At 43.9% G+C, this 20141-nt stretch overlaps 1 protein-coding gene across 1 annotated transcript; it reads left to right on the top strand.

Moving 5' to 3' along the window:
- The first annotated feature begins 838 nt into the window (after positions 1-838).
- Positions 839-7591, top strand: PDCD7 (programmed cell death 7). Its single transcript, XM_044283175.1, has 5 exons — positions 839-2699; positions 4377-4515; positions 5614-5850; positions 6741-6828; positions 7315-7591. Exons 1-5 carry the CDS (start codon positions 852-854, stop codon positions 7439-7441), a joined length of 2439 nt encoding a protein of 812 aa, XP_044139110.1. The 5' UTR covers positions 839-851; the 3' UTR covers positions 7442-7591.
- Positions 7592-20141: the final 12550 nt, after the last annotated feature.

The following is a 20141-nucleotide window of genomic DNA, read 5'->3' as shown; positions in this document are numbered from 1 at the left end:
TAGGGCTGAGTCCTTAAGGGGTTAAAGGATCATTTATGAGCCTTAAAATGATGATTAAAAAAAAACATATGAAAAATATGTTTAAAAAATATGTTTAAATCACCCCTCTTTCCGTATAATAATATTTTTTTTTACCTAAATAACAATAAATATAAACATCCTGGGTATCACCGCGACCGAAAACGCCCATAATATAAAAAATAAAAAAAATCCAATTTGCCATTTTCTCATTGCTTCTCTTACCCAAAGAAATGAAATAAAATTTGATCCAAAAGTCATGCACGCTCCAAAATGGTATTGATAAAAACTATGAATTGTCCCGCAAAAAATGAGTCCCTAAACAGCTCAGTAGACATAAGTATAAAAAGGTTATGGGGGAATATGGTGATGTAAAAAAAAAAAAAAAAAATCTCAAAGTTAACATTTATTTTTACATTATTTACACAAAAAACACTATACATATGTGGTATCGTTGTAATCGTACTGACCCAGAGAATGAAAGACATGGGTCAGTTTTGCCATCTACAAAACCCGTAAAACGGTGATGGGATTGCGGTTTTTTTTCTTCTTCTTCCCAATTCGGAATTTTTTTTTCCTGCTTCCCACTACATTTTATGCCATAATTCATGGTGGCATTATAAAGTACAACTTGTTTTGCCAAAAATTCGTGAAGAAAAATGAAAAAAAAAAAAACAAAACAACAACCTCCGGTATCCTAAGGGTTAATACAGGTCTGAGGTCCCCAACACGCAGGTAATGCCTCCTCCTCTCCGCAAGGTGTCGCTGTCGCGTCCTATAGAGGGCTGTACGTCGCCGTTTCCTGCCCGCTTCCGTCTCACTTCCCTGTTGTCATGGAGAGGAGGCCGCGGCCTGCGGTAAATGAGACGTGGGATCAGCCTGATTATGGCTACGGTTCGGCACAGCGTCCACCGAGGTTCCGTCATGAGCCTCCGTCCTGTCCACCATCGCGTGCAGGTCCTCATGGAGAGGCGCCCCCCGGTGTGTTCTATCCGGACGGCGGTGCTCCTGGGACAGGCCCCTGGGAGAGCAGGCCTCCTTATGAAGCCGGACGGACGGCCTGCTCCCCACTGGACGGGTCCGAGCAGAGGTTTCCGCACAGAGACGTTACACAGCACGGGTACCGTGAACCGCAGGAATATGGGGGGCCCCAGTTCAGACCCCAGCGGCCAGACGTATTCCCATACGGAGGTGCGAGGCCTGGCGTGCCTCACCATGGCCCTCTGCAGCCAGCCGCCTTCCCGCCCAGGCTCCCTCCCTGTAACTTGCAGAGAGCAGGTGACCTCCCAGGTCTGCAGTCTCCCATTGTACAAAGTGATCCTTCAGTCCCAAGCCTTCCCCAGCACAGGGCACCGGAGCCCCCCCAGGGGGTGATGCAGCGGACCCCAGAGGTGGGCATCCAAGGAAGACCCCTGCCAATGATACCAGCAAGGTCTGAAGAATATGTGTCTGATCACAGAAGAGAGGGTCAGCGACTCTACAGCCACGAAGACCTACAGCAGTCAGGAGCACGGCTTCATGGAGGGCCCCAACATAGAGCGGGTGAGCGGCAAGAGTCTATGTATTCGGAGGGGCCACTGCCGAGGAGTGGGCATCCTGATGCATATCAGCCGGGCTTTTTTCATCTCGGAGGTCCTGATCCAGCATCCTCTCAGTATTTTGGTGGTCGTCAGCCTGCAGGTTTTCAGCATGAGCTTCCACACAACAGAAGTAATCTGCCACACACCTACCAGAATGAAGGTTGCCACCCTGGTATGTCTGGAATATATAATGTGGAGACCCCCCAGGTACCTGATACTTACAACTACAGGGCACCGTCTCCAGGCCTCCAGCAATTCTCTGCTCAGCCACAGCCTGCAACTCAGCATAGCCACTATAATGTACCCCCAATACACGGAAATATCCCCAATCCTTCATATGCTCTCCCCCCACCTGTAGGCCCTGGTCTTAGTGGATCTGCTGAGGAGAGTGACTTGGAGGTGCCCAGGCTCCAGAGAGAACCCCATCATTCACACCATCTCCTGAACCTGCACCAGGATAGAAGACAAGGTCTGGATCCTCTTATGGCCTCAGGTGGTAGACATTTTGAGGATGATGCTCGTTTTCTTCAGCACGAGGTACCAGATGGGCGTAGAGACCCCTGTTTGGTGCTGCAGCGTGGTGTCCCATTTGTTTCCCAGCCCACCCCTCACATGGAGGACAATTCTATGCATTTGGACAGGCATACTGATAAAGACATCTTTGTGCAGTGGCTTTCCAGCTTCTTAGCATGTCGAAGAAAGAAGCCACCAGCCAAGCCTGATGCAGTTCCTGCAGTCTCAATAGCAGAAGCTCGGGGGTTGATCTATGGTGCCCTTCGATTGGTATCTCAGCTTAATTCCTTGTGCCAGTCTCTGGAAAGCGGTGACAAGGCAGGAGAGCCATGGACAGGTGATTATGAGAAAGCAGCCAATATACGGGGAGATCTAGAGAAGAGACTAAAGGAGCTGGAGAAGCCAGGCTATATCCAGGGTGTCAAGAGGAAACTGGAAAGAGTGTGCAAAAAAAGGCTTCGCTGGCAGCGCAGGAGACAGTCAGCAGAGGAGGAAGGAAAACTGGCGGCAGAGCGATCTGCAGAGAAGGAAGCCAGCATCGACTTGTGGAGATTGAAATGTATCCAGGTCGTCGAAGAGAAGAAACGGGTCAGTGTATTTGCAGAGAATACAATTTAAAATATCCGGTTTAGCAGAAAGTGGTTGTTTTTTTTTTCGCCTGCAAATTTTATTAAGTTCGTAACGAACAGCATCATCGTCTCCCTAAGCCAGGCTTAGGGCTAATGCACACGGCCGTGGCCGTATTGCAGCCTGCATGAGGCGGGTCAGCAATACACAGGCATACGCTACTTTTTTGCGGTGCGGACAGATCACGGACACGGACCCATTCAAGTTGAATGGTTCTGGATCTGTCTGCGGCAGCCGCACGGATGTTGCCGTGCATTGGGGACCGCAAATTGCGTTCCCTAATGCACAAAACGGCCAGCACACGGTCGTGTGCATGAGTCCTTGGGCAGAGTTCACATCACATTTTTCCCACCCGCTTAATGTATACAAGAAATATATACATTAAACGGATGCCTCAGACTGATGCCATACAGTGCCAACCGTTCACCATAGCGTTCCATTGTAAGAAATACAAGAACGTGGTGTGCTGCGTTTTAATAACCTTTTTTCCATGTATACGTCAGACGGAGGCATAACACGTTTTGTGAACCCAGCCTTAGACAAATGCCTGTCAGGAGCTAACTCCATAAGTAAGGTGACACACAGGAGGGCCGAGCCTGGGATCTTCAAGATTCGCCGTACACCCCACGTGAAGTTTTGACCTCATGCCCAGTACTTACAACAGCACCCCCTCCCGCCCCAGTAGATGTAGTGCTTCCTCCCCCCTTACACTAAATTGAGTGTTCAGTTTCCCTGCAGCATCACCACAAAGTAATGCCTTATGCACACGGCCGTTCCGTGCATTGGGGATGCAATTTGCAGTGCACAGGCACCGTCCGTGTGGCGGACCGGACGGATTGAGACCCATTCAACTTGAATGGGTCCGTGATCCGTCCGCTCTGAAAAAATATAGAACATGTTCTATTTTTTATTTTATTTTTTTTTGCAGTGCAGAGGCGCGGACAAAGACACCATGGAAGCACTTTGTGGTGGTTTCCGTGCCTCCGTTCCGCACCGCAGCTCCGGATTGCGGACCTATTCAAGTGAATGGGTCTGCATCCATGATGCGCGGAGCACATGGCTGATGGCCGCATATTGCGGTCCCGCTGTTTGTGGTCAACGGCCGTGTGCATGAGGCCTTAGCATCATTCACACATCAGTGTTTTGGTCAGTGATTTCCATCAGTGATTGGAGCCTCCGCAGACATAAGGTATAAGGGAAAGATCTGCTCCTGTTCTGTTTAGAGCCGCACCTGGTTTTGGCTCAAAATCGCTGATGGAAATCACTGACCAAACACTGACTGTGTGACTGAGGCATAAATGAAGTAGCACATACTGTGCAAACCTTGCTTTGCTGTGGGTTTGCTCTTGCTGACATTGCCGGTATTATCAACCTTTGGTAACACGCATTTATACGATAGGGAATTGCATGTTAAGCAATACCCTAATATGTATGCATTACTGAAATTGCCCCCCGTCCCTTCCTTTACAAGCCAAGTGATATTGCCTGTATTCTGTGCATCAAGAGTAGTCAGGATGGCCCGTTATGATAAGACCTCTGCCCATATGGTGCCTGTCTTATGTGGGCATGAACATTTCTGCTGCTCAGTTTAATAGCTTTTTCACGTGATTTTTGTGTTCTAATCTTTGCCTGTTGTAGGAACGAGAACTTAAAGCCACCGCTGACCATGTACTTTGTGAGGTGAGGAAGAAGCAAAATGACGTAAAAAAAATGCTGGATGTTTTAAAGTCTCTAGAGAAACTGCGTAAACTGAGAAAGGAAGCGGCAGGAAGAAAAGGTAGGCGAGGCGGTATTATTTGTCTTCTTCCAAGCAGGAAGATGTAGTAAAGATGGATTTTATCTGGCAATATTACCTGTGTCACTCTGCGATCCTTCCTTGTGACTTGTGCTTTATGACGTATGGAAATTTCACAAATAAAGCACAACTTGTGCAAATACTGGGTGAATATTACGGCACATCGCCATACGTTTGGTCTGTGCCTCTACCTGGTATTCACTGAGCTGCCAGACTGTGCAAAGCCTCTACAAAATGTACGCCAGGTAATCGGCTGAGGGATCTGTGCCTTTACCGATTTGGTATTGGATAAGAATATACCATTAATATCAAAGTCCGTGGAAACCTATGGAAGGAGGGCATTCCAGGATTTTTATATTGATGACTTATCCTAAGGGTAGGCCATCAGTATCAGATGAGCAGAGGTCTTCAAAGAAAAGGGGGTCAGTCAGCACATCCCAGTGCGCAGGTGCACGCTGCCATGGCAAAAACCTAGAGAAAAAAGACAATGCAGCAGCACACTGCAAACCAGATAAAGTACAATAATGCCATAGTCACAAAAAATATTATAGTGCTAATGCTACGCTTATTTATAAAGTGAGATGCTTGGCAAATGCATTTTGTACTAAACCATTTGAGCCCGTCTGCCAAACGTCAAGGCGATCTCTGTTAGACGGGTCCTAACACTTAATACTACTTGTTATGCAAGTGTTAGGACCCATCTAACAGAGATCGCCTTGACGTTTGGCAGACGGGCTCAGATGGTTTTGTAGTAGGGCCCCATTCACACGACCATATTTTTGATCCGCATTGTTTGCAGACAGTATGCGGACCAATTAATTTCAGTGGATCCGCAATAAATGCAGACTGCATCCGTATGTCCATTCCGTAGTCACACACAAAAAATATGCCCTACATTGTCCTATTCTTGTCTGTTTTGCAAACAAGGATAGGCGTTGTTGGTGAATCCGCAAAAAAAAAAAAGATACAACATGGATGTCAGAGAATACTGCCATTTAAAAAAAAAAACAGGCAATCTTTTTTTGGGCGTTACACACACTGACATTTTTGTGACCACCCTAACCTAAGCTTTATTTGCAGGAGTCTTTCCACCACCATCTGCCGATGAAACCTTCTCCAATCACATAAAGAGGCTTCGAACCTTGGTGCACAAGCGTAGTGCATTGTATGATGCAGAGGAGATGACTCTGAGGGTCATACTGGAAGGGGAGCAAGAGGAGGAGCGGCAGAGAGAAAGTGATAAGAGACAGAAAAAGGAAAAGGAGAAAACATTGCAGAAGCAGCGAGAACTAGACTCCATATTGTTTGGTGACGCAGGTCAGTGACTGGTGGAAACCAGGTTTCTGCAGATTTATATCCACTTTGTTTTATATTTGGGCTTTTTTTTTTTACCATTTCCTTAAGTTGCACGTTATGTGAAGGAAGCCGACTAGTCGTATTTTAGTGCCCGTGTCACAGCCGCAAATCCTAGTCAGAGTCGGATTGAATGGGGTCGCAGCATGACTTGCATATTTGCTGCAACCACAACACGTGAATTGCAAAAAAAGAAATAAAAATCCAGACCTGCTGGATTTTTTTTTTTTTAGATTCGTGTTTCTCAATTGCAGCGAACGTGCGAGTTGTACTGCGTCCTCAGTCATTCCTGTGGCTGCTCTGCTACACGGCAATACTTCAGCACAACACATGTCGTGCCCAAAATCATCGCCGTGTAGCCGTACCCTAAGGATTTAAATTGCATAGAAATAATGAATGAAGTGGAGGTGGGCCTTATATAACCAACCTCTCAATGTAAGTGACTATAACTGATCCCAACAAGAGGGGTACCAAAGTCACTCATACTGCTGATAGCAGTGCTGCTTAGAAATTTCGCATCACAGGGTCTTTCAGGCTCCATAATTGAAAATGGTTTCCTTTTACATGTGTGATCCACACCTCATTTTGAGCGAAGAATTGACAGCATTGAACTTGTATCAGCACAGGAGGGTAAAACAATCTGCTGTTAGGACATTGGATAGAGTTGATGTGAAATAGGAGGATACTTTCTTCTAGAAACTATATTTAGTCATATTTCCTCTTCCACAATCTAGTATACAGAATATCTCTGATTTCTATGCTATGTACAATCCGTAGATTTTATTGCTTGCTTTTTGTATTGAAAGCATCCTGCACTTGCTGTTAACAAGCTTTTATGTCTTCCTTCATCTTAGACCCTTTACCCAGTCTGCACCCTCTTCAGCCATTTCGGCACTATTATCTGCAAGCTGAGCACTCGGTTGTGTCCCTCGTCCAAATCCGGTGAGTCTAAGACGTTTTTGTATAGCATATACTTGCACTTCCTAACCTGCATACAGAGTAGAATTGCATTGTTCTTTTTGCAAGTATTGACATACCTGCACAGACCCCTGTTTTTGTGATCGTGGTCTCGGCAGTCTGTTAACTTTTTCTTTACTCTTAGGGTGCATTCCCAAGTGTGTGTGTGTGTGTGTGTGTGTGTGTATATATATATATATATATATATATATATATATATATATATATATATATATATATATATATATATATATATATATATATATAAAATTTTATTTTATTTTTTTGCGGACTCATTATAACAATGCATATTCTTGTCCACGGTGTGCTGTCTGCATTTTTTGTGGCCCCATTGTAATGGATGGGTCTGCAAAAATGTAGTGTGAATGGGGTCTTATGCTGTATTGTAAGTAAAATAATGTAAAAATGTTAAGTTCAGAGATAAAATGTTCTACATATTCCTTCTTTCAGACACGAGTGGGATCAATTCTTGGTTCCACCTGACCATCCTGATGGCAGCAGTATTCCTCGTGGGTGGGTTGTTCCCACGCTCCCCTCAAATGACACCTGGGCTACAGCATTGAAGCAATCAGATTGAGCAGTGATTGAAGAACCTATGTTACAAGCGTTATGACTTCTAAAGAATTCTATTGGAGGGTTGTATTTTTTCTATATAACTTTCAGAATGGGGTGTAATGAATGATGGAAATTATTTATTTTTCTAAATAAAACCTATGTTTCAAAAGTGGTTCTGTGTTTGGTTCATCTCTGTTCGTTAATAAGATGTTGCCCCCATACCCACCCCACCCCTTCTGCATCTATACCAGCCTCCAAAAACATGATTCCACGGGGTCTAAGAATCAAGAAAGTACCCACCACTGTGTTTTCGGATGATTTCGTACATAAATGGAACAATATTCTGTCGGACTGTTCGATTGAATTGATGAAATTAATCATAGACTTTGAAAATGCAAAATTATTAACTCTACAACAAGAGATTCAATCTGCTAGAGAATCTCTAGCTAAATACAGTAACAGTAAGGAGTTCATCGCAATGGACGAAGATTTGAAGTCATCCATCATGAAACTAGAAGACACTATAATGGACTATAAACATTCCAAATATCAACGTGATCTATATGACTACACCCATAATCAGGTTTATGAATGGGGAAGGAGGGACAATGTCTATTCAACACCCAAATCCATCCTAAAACCTCAACACAACCGTAAACATAAGAGATTACCAAAAAGGGTGTCCAGAGTCAGTTTCTCCTCGGATACGGAGGGGACTGAACCTTCACATATGACCAGTGAGCTAGAGCCGGGATCCGATGTTTCCGCACTCCACCCTGCGTCTGATGAGGCCAGTAATTTTGCGTCTTATTATAAAAAGACAAAAATTAGCAAAAGATAAGGATGATATGATAAGTGCCTCAAAAAACGCAGGGCTAGGGGGGGACGGAGACACCGGCCAGCGGTATCAAAGATCAACTCGGTTGCAGATGAAACAAAAGTGAATACCAATCAGCTAGGTGTTGTAAACCTATCTAGTGTTGCCCTGAGTAGTGAACAGATTAATGTACTTTCACTTGGTCTTAATTTTGCACCAACTTGTCACTTTGATATGTTCTCCACATTACTTGACATAAATAAATTTGTACGCAATATTACTGTATCCCGACATTTTCATGACATTCCATCTTCGTCTGATCCCCCTCAAGACAACATGCAATTTTATGAGGATAATTTGTATAAAGATCTCCTGTTCAAAGAACAGGTAGCCTTATGTTGTCTAGAGCAGTGTTTCCCAACCAATGTGCCTCCAGCTGTTGCAAAACTACAACTCCCAGCATGCCTGGACAGCCTTTGACTGTGCGGGTATGCTGGGAGTTGTAGTTTTGCAACAGCTGGAGGCACACTGGTTGGGAAACACTGGTCTAGAGGGTCTTCAGGATGAACAGGGAATTAGAGATTTGCCTAAACCGGCCAGCAAATTTTGTACTCGCAATACTAAGTTCTATCCTGTTATGTCACGCACGGGCAGCATGGATGTGTTCCAGGAGGTCCTGGAGAAAGAATTGAGGAATATTGAATCAGATATTAATAAAACTAGTAATTGTAATAACCTCAATGCATCCCAAACCCTTGCTCTCCAGCAATTACAACAATGTGACACCATAGTAATCAAAATGGCGGACAAAGAGGGGTGGTGGTCGTTATGGATAGGGCAACTTATGGTCAGCAATTACGGGAAATGCTGGGGGACACTTCCACATATAGGAAATTAGTGCGAGATCCGCTACAAGAATATACGGGTACCTACGTTTCGCTGCTATCAAAGGGAAAGGAGTGTAGTGCCTTTGGTGACAGTGAATATAGATACCTCAATGTGGAAGTGCCCGTCACCCCTATTATGCACGCCCTACCCAAAATCGTCCACCCGCCCCCTCTGCGTCCTATAGTCTCAGGTATAGGTTCCCTGACTGAGCGCCTGGGCAGTTGGCTGGATAACATTCTCCAGCCACTGGTCAGGCGCACTCCAGGGTTCTTGAAGGATACTTCAGATGTATTGCGAGCCATGTACAAATTTGTGTGGACTGATAATTATAGGTGGATCACAGCAGATGTGGTCTCTCTCTATCCCTCTATTCCCCACGGGGTTGCTCTACTGGCACTGAAATTCCACCTCCATCGATATACTGGCTTCAGCTCGGGTTATATTGATTTTATTTGTGAAGTCACCAAATTTTTGCTGACCCACAATTACTTTGTGTTTGATGGTGTGCACTACCTGCAGATCCGCGGAGTCTCAATGGGGGCCAAGTTCTCACCGTCTTTGGCCAATCTGACCATGTCATATTGGGAAGAGAGGTACATTTACGGTCTGAGCAACCCGTTTGGGCCTGGTATGGTCTGGTACAGGCAGATACATCGACGACATACTTATGGTGTGGGCGGGCGATGTGTCTGCCGTCCCGGACCTCCAGGCATACCTAAACAATAATGATTACAACTTGCGATTCATTTGTTCCGCACATGAGTCCCATACTAGTTTTCTGGATTTGACACTCCGCGGATGTCCGGGGGAAATAGTGCACACCATCACATACAGAAAAGAAGTGTCCGGTAACTCAATTCTAAATGCAAAAAGCCACCATCCAATGCATACCATTAGAGCAATCCCCGTGGGGAAATTTATGCATGCAGCAAGAAACTGTAGAGATGGGGATAAATTAGATGATGAGTTTGATAAGGTAGCTCAAAGACTAAAAGAAAGAAATTATCCAACCTGGATGATTAAGAGGGGGAGAACAATTGCTTCACTCAAAGATAGAGAGGAAATGCTATTTGGCAAGTCCAAGCATAAGAGGATTAGGAGGGCCTCTCCTGGCGGTGTAGGAGTCTGCGTGGATGGTGAACAGGACAGCATTCCTACCTTATCCCTGTCTTATAGTAGAGAATTCAATGCAATCAGTTCATCTATTAAAAAATGTTTACCAATATTGTTTGAGGACAACATCTTATATCAAGCATTGAAATCTGGTTGCAGAATTGTCTCTAGAAGAGCAGCTACTCTGTCCTGCTCATTATCACCGTCTCTTTATACTGCCAGTAGCATTAGACAAGATGTCAAATCCAGGTGGTTATGCTACCAGGGCATCACTAAGTGTGGAGCCAACCGCTGCAAGACATGCAATTACGTTGTACCTACTCAGACATTTGACAATGTAACACATACTGACAAATTTCCTATCCGCAGTTATATCAACTGTAATACGGAGGGTGTAGTCTATGCCATCAGATGCACTGATTGTGATCTGATGTACATAGGCAGCACAGCCCGTAAATTTAAGAGTCGGATCCTCGAACATTTGAACTATATTAGCAACCCTAATATTCTCAACATCTCAAATATAGCGAGGCACTTCATCCAAAAACATGCCCGTAGAGTGACGTTTTTCCAAGCTTTTGCTATAGAAAAAGTTTTGGCACCCAAAAGGGGAGGTGACCACCGTAAAAAGATTCTTCTCCGTGAGGCCTACTGGATCTTTAGACTTGGGTCCAGGATTCCGGCAGGCCTCAATTTGCGAAAAGAACTGATGTATATTTACAATTGAACTATGGATTATGCATATAAAGAGGATATAGGTATTTGCCAGTAGTTCAACACGAGGGTCCGACTCATGCGCAGAAAAATCCTCTCCCTTCCCGAGAGATAAGGTGTGAAATTTATAATGCGGGATGGATTTGTGCGTACCAGCCAAATTCTGCTTAGGACAGCGATTGCACGGTGCGGTTTGGTCATGCGCAACAGTATGCATCATTATTAAATTTAATACCAATTTGTTCAGATGAAAGTTGTGCCAGAGAGACAGTATTTATACATACTCATTTAGTTTCTCTTTCATACCTTTTATATATAGATATATTAGCCTTGCAACACAGGATATGCTAGTCTGCAATGAACACTTTAAGATCAATGTATCTCTGCAATAAAATGCAAACACACAAGCTTGCTTTATTTCTATCATATAGATTTACTATGAAATCTCTATACTATTTGCCGAATCTTATTTGATTGTATCACATTTCAGGTTGTAAGACCGTTATTTTGATTGTTTATATTATTAATTTTTATTAGTAAGTATTCACACTGTGCGGTTTTACCATTGCAAAGCACACAATCTGGCGATTGTGGGGTTAAATTGACCCAGGTATATCCTCACAGTGTGTTTCGAATTGCATGTGTAATCGATGAACCTAATCAAGAGGTGTGCCTCTGTTGTGGCAGCCTATGAGATTGGATGCTCCTCCCAGGATTTTCTGACGAGGTGCATTCCTAATCCTTTATAATGTGGGGTCACACGTAGCATGGTGCTACGACTAAGGGTACATACCCGAAACGCGTCAGCGACCATGCCGTGGATCCAGTGACTGTGTCGGTTTTATGAATCAATAAAGAAGAGCTAAGAGGACCTCCATTGTCTCCAGATACCCTTTTTTCCTATTTTGTTTGATACCAGCCTCCACTCTTTTACTCTTTTGAGAATACTTTCCACGAGATGTCGCGTGTCGCTGTGGATATTTGTGCCTATTTGGTCAAGAGAATATTTGTGAGGTCGGAGACTGACGTTAGATGAGAAGATTCTGCTTACAGTCTGATTCCAATTCATCCCAATGTGAGGTAAGTCAGGATTATTTGAGTACTTCATCACTCAACTGTTCAAACCCAAGGGTTTATGGGTATGGGTATCGCTTTTAGCACAAACAAGTTCACCACAGCTTTATGGGTTTTGTCCATATGGTGTTCCTTGTGCTGTAACGTCATTCTCTGGGTCAATACAATTACAGCAATACCAATACCGCTCAACTAATCCTGGCATAGTACATTGTTAAAACTTTTTGTTTAACTGTCTACCACATAGCACCTATATTGTATATTATTAACCCTTTAATCTTCCAATATCAGTTGATGAGGGACAGGCCAGGGATAGACTAGCCTAGGTTCAAGGACAGGGAGTCCCCACCATCAGGGATTGTCCCTGGGCTGAGTAAGACCAGGGTGAGACGATAGGGACATTATTCCCTCATCCCCTAGTCTGTTTTTGGTGCGGTTGGTGACAGATCATCTGAGCTTACTCTCAGTAAGTTGTGTCCGTAACTGATTAAAATTATTAAAATCTATGAGTGTTAATAGGTTAAATAATTGCTGGAAGCCGCATAGTACATTGTTAGAGGGTACTGATGTGTTACGCCAGCATTTAGTAAACCTCCGGGGGGCACGGGCAGAAGCAGCAATGTGTTAGTACACCGCCAGCAATGTGCGAGAATAGTGAATTTGAAATCGGGGGTGTAGGTGAAAAATTTCTTTAGTCAAAAAGTCAATCAATAAAGTATATTAGAAAAATCATTTTGGTGGCTTTTTGGGATGTTTTAAAAAAAAAAAAAAAAAAGGTTGACTAAAAGTTTAGTTACTCTTTTTAAAGGATGCGGAGTTACCGTTTAAAGGAAAAAAAAAAGAAAAGTAAAAAGGACTAGATCAGGGGTGCATAACCCGCTGGCCGCATGCAGCCCCCAGAGCCATGGTTTGTGGCCCCCAGTCCCGCTGGGCAAAAACACAGCTGATCGTGCGATCAGCTGTTTCTGCCCGCAGCACCGCATGAGGCAGCATTACAGCTCCCACACTGGAGCAGGACGGGTCCCTGACTGTCAGTGACCTCCAAGGAGCCCAGGAGAAGGCAGAAGCAGTGTCAGCACTTCTGCCTTCTCCTCAGATAGGTGAGCGCTATGTAGGGTGGAGTAGAACCTGATCAGCTCTGCCTTGTACAATGCCCCCACAGCAGGCTGGTTTCCCCTGTAACTGGGGCTCCTTTGGATGCCCTAGTTACAGTGGAAATAGTGCAAAAAACTGTGTCCCCAAAGGTCTTTCAGTGACCTCTTTGGGACAAATTATGTGGAAAAAAAATATTAAACAAGTTAAATTATGACTTATTATTTTTATTTTTTATTTTATAAAACTAAAAAAGAAAAAAGTTAAAACTAAACAAAGTGCTAGTGTCCCCCAAAGGTCTTTTTATGACCTCTTGGGGGGATATTATTTTGTAGCAGAAATATATTAAAAATTAAGTTAAAATGATAAAAATTATAAAATACATAAATGAAAAACCTCCATCCAAAACAGTCGCAATTATCACCCGATTCACGTCAAACGTTATATAACAAAACGACCGACACAAAATAGGGAACTAATTATCATTTATTTTGGTGTCAGTTTGCATATTTAAAGAATAAGGAGCTATAGTTTCAAAAAAATATATATACTTTTAAAAATGTTTTGTACAGTTTCCCCCAAATAAAACAAAAAAATGCCCTATGTGTCAAGTGAAAAATTGTTGCAAAAATTATTTTGGTAGTCCCTAAACATAAAAAAGTTAAAACCGTTCAAACCACCACATGCGCTAAATCACAAAAAAAAAGTGTCTGTTTAGGCCTGGTTATTAAAGTGTTAACTAATAAGCGATTTCCCCACTAGTAAGGGAAAATGCTTGCTGGTTATTGCACGTCGCCTGTAACTGGCATAACCAATGCATAACTGGTAATAACCAATGCGCGCTGTCCTCTGCAGTGAAGGAAAGCGCTGATTTATGAATAGGAGGCAGGAAGGAAATGTTGCCACTTTTCCTGTTAAGTAATTTTTACAAGTTCCTGCAGCGTGGCCCCTGAACCAGAAGATGCATACTACCCTGCTTCATGCCGCCCTGGCCCCCTCTGCTTCCATCTTCCGGTTCCTGCACTTTTATACCTGTTAGTGCATGGCTATGGTCACATACACCGCTCCATTCAATGACTGGCTTCAGCAGTGACACGCTGCTTGTGGCCACATCACCATTGGCTGGGGAGGTGCATGTTACCATAGCCATGCACTGCCGAGTAAAAACAGCGCAGGGAGAAGGTAAAACTCTTCAGTTTCAGGGGCCATGCTGCAAGAACGTGTTAAAAATTTATTTTTCTACTGGGAAATCCCTATAAGCCCCTATTACACTGCAAGATATTCAGGTCAATTTCTGGCAACAAGTCTTAATAGGAATGCTCATGCCTGTATGAATGTGCCGCACATCTCTGTGTAATCGGGGATGTGCTACCAAAAATCAATATAACTATATGAAGGAGGAATGACTGTGATAGCGATCATTCCTCCCCAGTCACTTTACATTGGCCTGTGTAATAGGCTGATGCAAATGAGCGCCAATCAACATTTTTTTATTTTATTTGCGGCCCCTTGAAATAGAGCGATGTGACAACGCAGCCCTCAGACCAAAAAAGGCTGTGTGCTAAATCACAAAGAATTGTCTGATCATCAGTCCTAACTAGTTAGTAACTGTCCCCTAGGCCTGTGAGTGAATTTATGCACTTGAATTTGCAGTTTGAGCTCCCTCCAGGGTGCACATAGAAATAAAATGCAGGTTGACCAGATTGATTACATTGTAAATATGGATGTGAACAGTAGGGGGAGACATAGTCAAAAGTAAAAACATAAATGTGTGCTACTTCACTAAGGCCTCTTTCACACGGGCGTCTTATTTTTGGCCCGGATAAGAGGCGGGTGCGTTGCGGAAAAATGATTTTTCCGCGCGAGTGCAAAACATTGTCATGCGTTTTGCACTCGCGTGAGTAAAATCACGCATGTTTGGTACCCAAATCCGAACTTCTTCACAGAAGTTTGGGTTTGGGATCAGTGTTCTGTAGATTGTATTATTTTCCCTTATAACATGGTTATAAGGGAAAATAATAGCATTCTGAATACAGAATGGATAGTAAAACAGCTGGAGGGGTTAAAAAAATAAAAATAAATTTTTTAACTCACCTTAGTTCACTTGATCGCGAAGCCCGGCATCTCCTTGTGTCTCCTTTGTTGATTAGGACCTGTGGTGTGAGCATTAAATACAGGTAAAGGACCTTTGATGACGTCACTCCGGTAATCACATGGTCTTTTACCATGGTGAATCACCATGGTAAAAGATCATGTGACGTACCATGTGATGACCGGAGTTACGTCATCAAAGGTCCTTTACCTGTATTTAATGCTCACCACAGGTCCTATTCAACAAAGGAGACACAAGGAGATGCCGGGCTTCGCGATCAAGTGGACTAAGGCGAGTTAAATTTTTATTTATTTTTTAACCCCTCCAGCGCTGTTTTACTATACATTCTGTATTCAGAATGCTATTATTTTCCCTTATAACCATGTTATAAGGGAAAATAATAATGATCGGGTCTCCATCCCGATCGTCTCCTAGCAACCGTGCGTGAAAATCGCACCGCATCTGCACTTGCTTGCGGATGCTATGCGATTTTCACGCACCCCATTCACTTCTATGGGGCCTGCGTCGTGTGAAAATCGGACAATATAGAGCATGCTGCGATTTTCACTCAACGCATAAGTGATGCGTGAAAATCACCGCTCATGTGCACAGCCCCATAGAAATGAATGGGTCGGGATTCAATGCGGGTGCAATGCGTTCAAGTCACGCATCGCATCCGCACGGAATACTCGCCCGTGTGAAAGGGGCCTAAGGGTTCGTGTACACGGCGACATTTCATGTAATGTTTGTCGAGGCTGTCACAAAAAATCCAGACATGTCAGACTTTGTGTTGCAGGTTTCTACCATTAAGGCCTCATGCACACGGTCGTGGTTTTGGTCCGCATCAACCGCTGCTCCGTTCCGTGGTTCGCAAAAAAAAAATATAACCTGTCCTATTCTTGTCCGCGCTTTGCGGACAAGAATAGGCAGTTATATTAAAGGCTGTCCGTGCCGTTTTGTGGACCGTAAAACAGAGAACGGTCGTGTGCATGAGGCCTAACTTTAATGGGAGTTTCGTGCACCATGCTATTCACCTGCGACTTAGCTGTCTTTTCCCGGCCCAAATCATGTTCTAAAATAGCTTCAGTAATTTGCAGACCGGTCGCGCATATTTTTGTTTCACGCGATACGCGATACAACGCTCTGTAGCCATACCCTAAAGCGGGATCATATGCTGTTTAATACATGCAAAAGACTGAAAACGCTCTGTATGGGAATGATGTTTAAAAAATATAGCAGTATAGCTAAACCTAGAAATGTACTTGAGATGCCCTCTACTGTCAATTTTGTAAAACTTATATTAAGGCCCCCTGCACATGACTGTATCCATTTTGCGGCCCGCAAGATACGGATGTGGTCCATGTGCATCCTGCGCTTTTGTGGGTCCCATTGTATAAATGCCAATTCTTGTCTGCAAAACGGACAGAACTAGGACATGTTCTACAGTTTGTGGCATGTCCGCATTTTTGGCAGCCACACAGAAATGAATAGGTCCACATTTGATCCTCGCCAAAAAATACGGTCGTGTGCATGAGGCCTAAAGGAGTTTTTCCCACAAATGACATTTATCATCGCTGTCAGCTGTATCGCACCCCCATAGATTTTGAATTGAGGGGCAGCATACATGCTTGCCTGCTGCTCCGTTGCTCCTCCTTGCTGTGGTTGCGCAGTGGGGCTCACATAGTAGAAGTCTGAGAGAATTTAGAATACAGTGGTGCATATTTACGAAGACCGGCTTTTTGCGTGTGGTATTAGTTCTCTCCCTGCGCTGCCGTTAGATTCATCTATGGCAGGGATGCTCAACCTGCGGCCCTCCAGCTGTTGTAAAACTACAACTCCTACCATGCCCTGCTGTAGGCTGATAGCTGTAAGCTGTTCGGGCATGCTGGGAGTTGTTTTGCAACAGCTGGAGGGCCGCAGGTTGAGCATGCCTGATCGAAGGCTACTTTCACACTAGCGGCAGCCTTCTCCGGCAGGCGGTACCGGCGGGGTAACAGCCTGCCAGATGCGTGCTACCGGAAATCTGCTCCAGCCCCATTCACTATAATGAGGGCGGGCCAGAGGTCCGGCCGCAGCACGGCAAACATGCCAAGAGGCGGCCAGAATAAAACTACGACAGGCTCCTCGTCATAAATTAGGCGCTTCTGTGGCAGTCAGTCCTTGTGCCTGGCGTAAAAACTACTCCAGCCAGTTTTTATGCCAGATGTAAATGTTAGTAAATTTGCCTGGCATGGCCTTGAACATGCCCCCGTCCCGCACAGCGGTGTATGGCAAATACGCAAAGATTTCTGCAACAAATCTGCTAATAAATAGAATGACCCTTCAGCCACCATTTTCAGCACGTGAATCCCTGCGCCCGCAGTCAGTTCAGTCACATTCCCTTACCTTACATCCATTTATGTTTTAATGGGATTAAGTGGCATCTGGTGTGTGGTCTGATACTACCTCCGTGTGTTCCACGTGGCTTCATTAAGCTTTTAGGCTGCTTACTCTATCAGCAGAGAGGTGGTTACCCGCTGGCCTCTCGTAAACATCCACAGACGACTGGCCTCTATATATTTGCTCGCTTGGAGATACTCCACCTGCAGCAGCAAGTTCTACGATTCAAGGGGTAGGTGGAACTGTAACATGGAATGCATGGTGTGCTATATAGATCTTCCTGATAAGTTTTATTTACTATACTATACGGTAAATTAGTTGTTGTAATGATTCCTTTTTTATACCAAAGCCTTCGATTGGTTGAATTTAAAGGGTATTGCCTGGCATCAACACAAGCAACATTGTTCTGCACGCTAATCTTTGTGTCTGTTGGAACAGAATGGATTGATGGAATGAAAGTGGAAGACCTCCCGAGACAGATATGCCATCAGATATGCTGATCAGATACACATGTATCCATGTTGATTACCAAGAACTAAAATCACATACAGTGATCCGTCATGATACAATATTTTTAACATACAATGGCGTTTTCCAACCCATCATAAGTTCAAATTAGACTCAACATACAATGTGTCCAGGCCACTTCTCTGGTAAAATAGCTGTATTAGTCGCTAGTTATCTGCCTATTTTTCATTTTACATTTTGGGGCTTTGGAACTGATCACTCCGGTTTCAATGGTCATCCAGGAACCAAGTAATATTGTAACTAGAGGGACCACTGTATTGCCATGAAAAGATCTGAAGGGTTTTTCCAAGTTTCTGATATTGATGACCTGTGTACCCCATTAATGAACACTGAGACCCTATATTTTTTAAATATTATTTCTTTTCATGCATTACAGAGCAAGAGTGCCTTTAAGGGGTTATCCAATGTGTGCTGCTCTCCCGTGCGGTGGCCTCTTCCAGGATCACATGCCGTACATTTTGGAACGTGATCCTAGCCTGGAGTTAGAACCCCCTGGCTAGCGCTGTGGCGAGATTCATTCTCACGCACGCACTCTGGGTTCTAACTCCAGGCTCCAAATGTGCGGCACGTGATCCCGGAAGTGGCCGCTGCATGGCAGTGCAGCAGAAGTCAGATTTAGATGTTATTTAACAGTTTTATATATGGATATTACAGAAAAAATAGAAGTGTTTATTTTTAACTGCTTTATTTATATGACCGTGGGAACAACCTGTATTATATAACCCAGAGCTGCATTCACTGGTCTTTGGAATGAGTTTATTGACAATTAGAGATATTCATATTTTGAAATTCGTTCGCGCTTTGTTTGGTGGTAAAAGCAGAATTGCGTTATGGATTCCGTTACCACGGACCATAACGCAATTCTACGACGGAATGCCTTTAGAGGCATTCCGTTATTCATTCCGTCATAATAGAAGTCTATGGCCTGCATAACGGATCCGTCCCGTTTCCGTTATGCAGGAGAGGACTCCCCTGCATAACGGAAATGGGACAGATCAGTTTTAGCAGCCCACAGACTTCTATTATAACGGAGCGAATAACGGAATGCCTCTAAAGGCATTCCGTCGTAGAATTGCGTTATGGTCCGTGGTAACGGAATCCATAACGCAATTCTGCTTTTACCGCCAAACAAAGCGCGAACGAATTTCATATCATGAAATTGGCTCATCTCTATTGATAATCATTTCGTAACAGCTCCTAAAACGTCGCCCTCATAGCCCTGCATTCTGGTATAGTTTTACCAACATCGGTTATATGCACACAGTGCGTATTACGCCCAGATTTTCGCCTGGTAAATCCGCAGCTTAATACAGTACCAGTTAAGTAGATGAGATTTTTAAATGACCCCTATGAACATGGGACCACCGCAGGTGTCTTCTGCTGCCAAGTGCACAACCGGTCAACCAGTTTCATAGCCCTTTAAATTGAGGCCGTGTTATTGTATGGTATCAACTATCCATAACCAGCTGTCTAACTGTGAAGTGTTTGTCATCTGGCTGCCCGATCTGTATATAAGGTCACCTATGTGAGTGATAGAAAACTGATGAGACATTTAGTTCTCAGGGGGTTACAGAGCAGGTATACGCAGGGATAAAGTTCTGTATTGTTTCCAGAAAATGTCACTGTTCATTACAGTATGGACTGTGAGACCTTCGGAAACACCCGTCAGTGCTGGTTCTGGTGAAATGTTACACTCTGATTACAGTCGGTAAAAGGTAATTTAACCTGAGTGGGCATTGCTATGGTGGGGAGGGGGACGTTACTCCACTGCAGTAAAGTCAAGGAGGAGGTAGGCTGTCAGTAGCTCTGATCATGTGTCCGTGCCTCCCAACACTCGCAGCCTGAGCCTTTCTTTACTGTAATGGCTCCCGGTGGTATTACTAGTTTATGGCTACCTTTATTTGCGGTTGTATTATGCCTAGTTGTAGTAAATATGGAGTAATCTACGCTAACAGGATATTAATGCAGATCCGGTCATAATTTAGAACACATTATTTAGTCTCAAACACAAATTGTGAATCCAGT

This window comes from Bufo gargarizans, chromosome 2 (genome assembly GCF_014858855.1).
Source record: "Bufo gargarizans isolate SCDJY-AF-19 chromosome 2, ASM1485885v1, whole genome shotgun sequence".
Lineage (NCBI taxonomy): Eukaryota > Metazoa > Chordata > Amphibia > Anura > Bufonidae > Bufo > Bufo gargarizans.
The sequence above is the reverse complement of the archived record's forward strand: the minus strand, read 5'-3'. Positions and strand labels throughout refer to the sequence as shown.

Excerpts from the sequence above, each read along its gene's own strand:
- PDCD7 (XM_044283175.1), top strand. The coding sequence starts at position 852 with ATGGAGAGGAGGCCGCGGCCTGCGGTAAATGAGACGTGGGATCAGCCT. Across the intron at positions 2,700-4,376 it reads TCGTCGAAGAGAAGAAACGG|GAACGAGAACTTAAAGCCAC; the intron begins GTCAGTGTATTT and ends TGCCTGTTGTAG. Across the intron at positions 6,829-7,314 it reads GTGTCCCTCGTCCAAATCCG|ACACGAGTGGGATCAATTCT; the intron begins GTGAGTCTAAGA and ends TCCTTCTTTCAG.